Source organism: Mycteria americana, chromosome 6 (genome assembly GCF_035582795.1).
Source record: "Mycteria americana isolate JAX WOST 10 ecotype Jacksonville Zoo and Gardens chromosome 6, USCA_MyAme_1.0, whole genome shotgun sequence".
Taxonomy (NCBI): Eukaryota; Metazoa; Chordata; class Aves; order Ciconiiformes; family Ciconiidae; genus Mycteria; species Mycteria americana.
The window spans coordinates 61,567,335-61,573,444 of NC_134370.1; the positions used below are offsets into that span (position 1 = coordinate 61,567,335).

General features: G+C 39.4%; 1 protein-coding gene across 1 annotated transcript; it reads left to right on the top strand.

Annotated features, from left to right (window-relative positions):
* The first annotated feature begins 1,028 nt into the window (after positions 1 to 1,028).
* On the top strand, positions 1,029 to 3,849 carry BCL2A1 (BCL2 related protein A1). Its single transcript, XM_075504201.1, has 2 exons — positions 1,029 to 1,530; positions 3,021 to 3,849. The coding sequence occupies exons 1-2, from the start codon at positions 1,111 to 1,113 to the stop codon at positions 3,123 to 3,125; spliced, it is 525 nt and encodes a 174-aa protein (XP_075360316.1). The 5' UTR covers positions 1,029 to 1,110; the 3' UTR covers positions 3,126 to 3,849.
* Positions 3,850 to 6,110: the final 2,261 nt, after the last annotated feature.

Genomic DNA, 6,110 nt, shown 5'->3' on the forward strand with positions numbered 1-6,110 from the left:
TCTACAGCCACATCCTGACCCTCTAGCAAGATCAGGTTGCCTCAGGAGAAGAGGTTTGTAAGGAAAGAGTGGGCTAGGCACCCCTGCCCCTTCTCCCAAAAAATAACTGCTTGACCAAAAATTTGAATCTACGAGCAGTTGTAGGTATCATGATACATCTTTGTTACCTGTCATGAAAGATTCAGATGGTATCACACATCACTAGCTTGGCCCCATATTCTCCATCCCATGTTCTGACATGCTGACTGCATTAACATTGTCTTTTATACTAATAATGTTTTTTACAGCAGAACTCCCCGTGGGGGAAAGAAATCTTTGAAGCTACCCATTCAAATCTTCAAAGAAGGACCTTGAAGAGCACTCACAGAGAGAGTGTGGGAAAGTTCAGAACGGGGGATAATGCTAAAAGCTGGCTCTCCCCTTTTTCCATCCGTACTTGTACCACTGTTGTGTTCCCACTTCTTACAGTTATGTAAAGCTCCCTGAGTGTTGAAGAAAGTTTATTCATTCTTCCATCCTGTTGGAAATGTCTACCAGTTTCTTCAAAAAGTTGTGAACCAGAAATAACCCATTAACCTGCAATACAGATTGCAGCCTTAACCCCGGCAATGCAGAGATTGGGATGGGGGAAAATGGGGGGGGGGCCTGCATGCTCCTATAGCATACACTTTTTAGGCATGTTTTTTCAAGGCAAATGCCTAACCTTTGCTAGCGTAGACCATTCTGAGCAATTTGCAAGCCAAATACCAAATCTTTGCTAGTGTTTCATAGCAAAAGTCCCTAGCAAATGCCAATTTATACTACTAAAGAATGTGGTAAAAGCTGGTAGATTTCAGTTGTGAAATCATACTATTTAGAGAAATAATAAATCACTCAAGAAGATATGTTTGATATGTTCCCCTTGCGCAGACGCTTTCTCTTTCATTTCCGCCATGACATATTCCACAGCCCACACAACCATTAAGTCACTAGGTTTTTACAGGAAATTCTGTGGTAAAAGCAAATAAATTCCATCAAAACCAGACGATACAAAGCTGTGTGCATGTCCTGTGGCTGCTCATTACTGGCCTTGATTAAGAGCGGCACACTGCTCTCCACGTTTCGTTCTAAATGGAAACTGCTGACTTCTATTACGTTTATTACTTAGCTCAAGATTATCTGCAATATGTGCTTCAGGAATCACATCTTGGACCAGCCCAAACCAGGGTTGCTCATGTCTTGCGAAACATTGCATCTTCGCTGCAAGACCAAACCGAGGAGGCTCTCAGACCATTCTTGGACAGGATTGATATTACCTCTGTAGCTGTTGCCAAGAGAATTTTCAATGGTGTCATGGCAGAAAAATTTGCTGACGGAAATACTAACTGGGGACGAATTATGACCATATTTACATTTGGAGGTCTTCTCACTAAGAAGCTTCAAGAGCATGGAGTTCAGCTGACTGGAGAGGAGAAGGAGCAGATTTCTTATTTCATCACAGAGTACATAATAAACCACAAAGCCGAATGGATAGATGCAAACGGTGGCTGGGTAAGTTTCTCATTTTCCACCAAAGTCTAGATTAGGAGATTTTGTTTAATTAAGGAAAACTATTGTTTCAGACACTGTCAAAATCATTTTATTCAGTGTTTTATTTGGTGGTTTAATATTTGATGTCTGGAATGTCTCCTTGAGACTTACAGTGAAAGCTTTACTTCTGCTTTAAATAGAGCAATGCTAAAAGATAACTTGCTTTTTTAAAAGGCACTTTCTGTATCTGTAACAGTCAAAACCCTAGAGTTAGTCTGGAATCATAGGATCATACAGTAATTCAGGTTGAAGGGGACCTTAGGAAATCATCTGGTCCAGCCTCCTGCTCAAAGCAGGTTAAACTATGCATGCCATTAAATTTCCCATTATTAAATCTAAAATTAAGTGGCATCCTAAGGTTAGTGCAGCAATTTTGCTTCCATAGAGGAGGTGGTCCATAAATACTGAAGTTCAAAGTAAAGGGAAGAATACACAGGTGTGATCCTTACGGCTGAAGTCAGTACTTTTGCTGTGGATTTCAACAAAGCCATTCTTTAATCCCCCAAATCAGTTTTACTTAAACAAATTTCCAGGTAAGTGCAATTGGGGTTAAACTTTTTCTGTTTGTTTGGACTGAGATAATCCTAGAACTTCCATATATCAATGATCAATGGTGAGGAAAGCATTTGTCAATATGTGGATTATTTTGCCAAGCTGCTGAAATTCCCTTCTGCCAGTGGAAAGGAGGTCCCTTTTGCTTTGCAGAGTTTCATGACACCAATACCTTTTTCTTTTGCAGTTAGGGGAAGCTGAGAATCAATGACATCAGAGTCAGTTATTTTCCTGGTACTTTTTTCCTTCACCTATACGTAAATGTTACTTTCTCTTTCCACCCCTCTCTCATCCCACTTCTCTTATATTTCCTATTTGCTATTACTTTTTTCACTCAGTTGTTTTCTAGTGTCTTTCTTTTCTTTTTTTTCTCTTTTTGCTTGCTTTGATTCTTCTCTGTCTGGTAACAGTAAAAAAAGGTGACAGTCAGTCATGGACCCTTGATGCATCATATTTATTGTAAAGGCTTCTCTCTGCATCTCTTTCAAACAGAGTCAATTTTATTTGAGAGAGGTATCAACTCCTGGTAACATTCTGTCATAATACGTGGCTCATCGTAGTAGAATAAGGAGGCTTAAAGGAAGATATTTATATTACTACATCAGAAACATAGTATTTGTATTTTCCTTTAAGATGTGGGCTCAGATGATACAGCTCACATTCATTTTCTATTTACACAGGGAGGGCAGAGTCTTGACTTGGAGATAAAACAAACATTCAGCAAGGTGCAGCTATTTTCAGCTACTGTTTTTAAAGGCCAATTCATCTTTTGGAGGGAGAGCTCTGAAAACCTGTCCCTCTATGCACAGTGGTGTAGCACCCCATTAATCTGATACTAGCACAGAGTGGTGTCTTTTTCCTACACATTATTTTTAAGCTGTCCATGTTCTTTTCCACAGGAAAATGGTTTCCTAACGAAGTTTGAAAGAAGATCACTACTATCTTTCTCCAAAATTACAGCCATGTTCATAGCTGTTTTTTCCTTGTTCAGAGAGTACTACTGAAATAAATGGACCTTCCATTCATGTATAATCTAGATATTGCCACAAGCTTCATTGCTAAGCTTTCCTCCAAGCAATATCAACGAGAAAATAATTTTCTTCCATAATTTGTTTTTAATTTATTTGTATTTATTTTTACTAAATACGATGTTTAACATGCTATCCTAATTGCCAAACCTGAAGATGAGATCCCTCCAAAGAGGAATCGACACAGTATCATGCAGCAATTCAAGTCACCCTTTCCAGGCAGGACTGCTTCAAGAGAGAGATCATTCTCCACATCCAGACAGCTCTTGGAATCTCTGTTGCACCTCCATGAAAGGACATTGTTTTACTGAAATACAATCCAATGGGTTAAGAAACAAGTTTTAATGTCATTTGTTTTGTAAATGAAATACTACTGTAATGCATTTTATTGCAACCTTTGTATAAGCAAAAGGGGGGGGGGGGCTGTGAAGAAAAAGGAAATGCAAATTCCAATATAAAAGTGGGTACAAGTTACTGACACAGACTAAGCAATTTTTATGGGAAGAACAATTTGTGAAAGCTAGCAACTTAAAAATGTGCACTCACTTACTGTTAATGCAATGGTATGTGTTTCTTTGTTGTATTTTTTTAATTGCTCATATCTGCACTGAATGTTCTTTCAATTTGTGTAATGTAGTCATCTGGCTGAACTTTTTTTAAACTAGATGTTTTAAAATAGGCAAGTTCAAAATATTTTTAAAATGAGAAATTTGTGTAAATACACTAATATTTTTTAAAAATACATTAAAATATGTATTTTAAAGTCTTATGATTGGTCTCATTTCTTTCAGAAAAATCAGAGGATGGGAAAAGGTCTACCTGAGTAAGATAACTCTTAGAAAAGCTACCACAGTGCTACTGGAGAATCCAAGTAGTATATGGGTTTGACCTGAAGTCCATGAATGTCAAGACCTTAATTTTCTGTAGTACTTCTTAAGTACTATCCCGTAGCTTGTATAAGAAACAGACAGCTTGTGGCAAAATAAATCAACTGGATCAGCTCTGATGACAGTAATTAGTGTTTTGGGATACACTGCAAACTCAGCAAATTCACACGTAGGACCTAACAGACTTCCAGGCTTTTATAGTCTGGGGCAACTATTGTTTTGACTCAAATTGCATTTGCTTTCAAAGGTTAAACAGGAGTTCTTAAAGAATTTATTCTAGAAGGGTTTTCTTTAGCTGTAGTGACTCTCAAACTAAGGCTGGGTCTAAACACTTTTCTTCTTTTGTAGATGTGTTGAGAGGCGAACCAAACTGAGGCAGCAGTGGACCTGTGGCACACAACACCATTATTCTCAGAGACAAATCCTCTAGACAATCAAGGCTTTATGACACCGGGAGAATGAACCAGCCTCCTTGTGGTAATGGCTTCTCCATCTTTCATCTTGACATAAGTTTTTGACATAAGAAATTTTTTAGAGTAAGAACAATCATTTACTGGAACAACCTCCCCAGGGACATTACTGGTAGAGGCCCCATTGCTGGAGGCTTTCAAGATGCGACTGAACAGAGTGCTAGACGGTGTCATCTAGGCTCCCTTTCCCATGAAAGGTTGGACCAGATGATCTTTCGAGGTCCCTTCCAACCTAGGTTCTTTTATGATTCTATGCTCTAACTTGGTGGGTTTAACTACTGAACACAAACAGATGTCAACATTTGCTAGGACCTGTATTGCTCCCTCTCCCTTTCCTTCCCCAATGAAAACAAAGATTATTTAGCATGTATAGTAGGACTTCTGAAATAGATAAACTTTGCTGCTGTTCAAGAAGAGATAGCAGCTTCCTAAGGGCAGGGGGCTGCTAAAGGAAAATGCTCACCCCCAGAACACCTATGGAACTTCCTGTCAGAAATGACATTTTAAAACATATTTTGACATATATTTATTTATTTGCAGTCTAAGTCTTCATGATAAGAACAGTACTTCTTACTTAGTTCCTTTTTGTGTGCTATTGTAAGCACATATTGTAGTGGCTAATACCAGTCTATTAATACCATGTTCACTTCCTTCTACACTAATCTACTAACCTATTTTATACTGGGGAGTACAATTTTTAAATTAAATATAAGATGCTAATCTAGCCTTTTCAAAATCTAGGTGATGCAATAATTTTAGAACTTGCCTTCATGGTAAGGCCTGGGTTTAAACAAAAGAAGCCTGGATCATTAATAGCCCAGTGGGCTCCAGATTATCTTCAGCAGGACAAAACCTCCATTTGCTCTGCATTTAAGAGCAAGAAAAGCAGTGATGAGATACACCACCCGGATTCTAAACATAATAAAATGTCTGAAAACAACAGGGCTATTAGCTAAGCCTTATAAAATAGTGTAGATATGCTTTGTTAACTGTCATAAAGTTATCTATACACAACGCTGTTTGGGTAGCATCCCAGGTCCTGGGGCACTGCGGTTTAAGGGATCCTTACAGCTGTCAGGCGATACACAGGAGAACACAACACTGTTTCTAGAGCAAAAGATGAGGTCAAAGAGCTGCAGAGTGGGGACAGCTGATGACTTAATCAACGTGCACAGTAGCTAAATCGAGATGTCACCAAATACCGCGCACAACAGATTTACAAAAACAAGTATTCTCCTATAGAAACGTTCCCTCGTGCACTTAAAGGTGGGTTGGATCATTAAATGTGCCAAAACGAAGCCTCCAGCGTCTCCCTTTGGACACGGCTACGGAGGCTAGCACACCTTCCTTGAAGGCACAGGTCCTGGGCTGCGAGGCCGATGGCATCCGAGCGGCACTGCTGTGCCACAGGGCCTGCGTGCTTTTGTTCACGACACCCCGCTCACGGCCCAGGCCCACCGGTGGATGCCATAGGGATATGAAACCCTTTTGTAGGCAGTGGTGAAATATCCCGCCGAAATGTAATTTCCCTTTCTACAACAAAATTAGGAAAGGGGAAATTCTTCGTAATCTACACCAGACAAAAAACTCAAGATGAGCCTTGC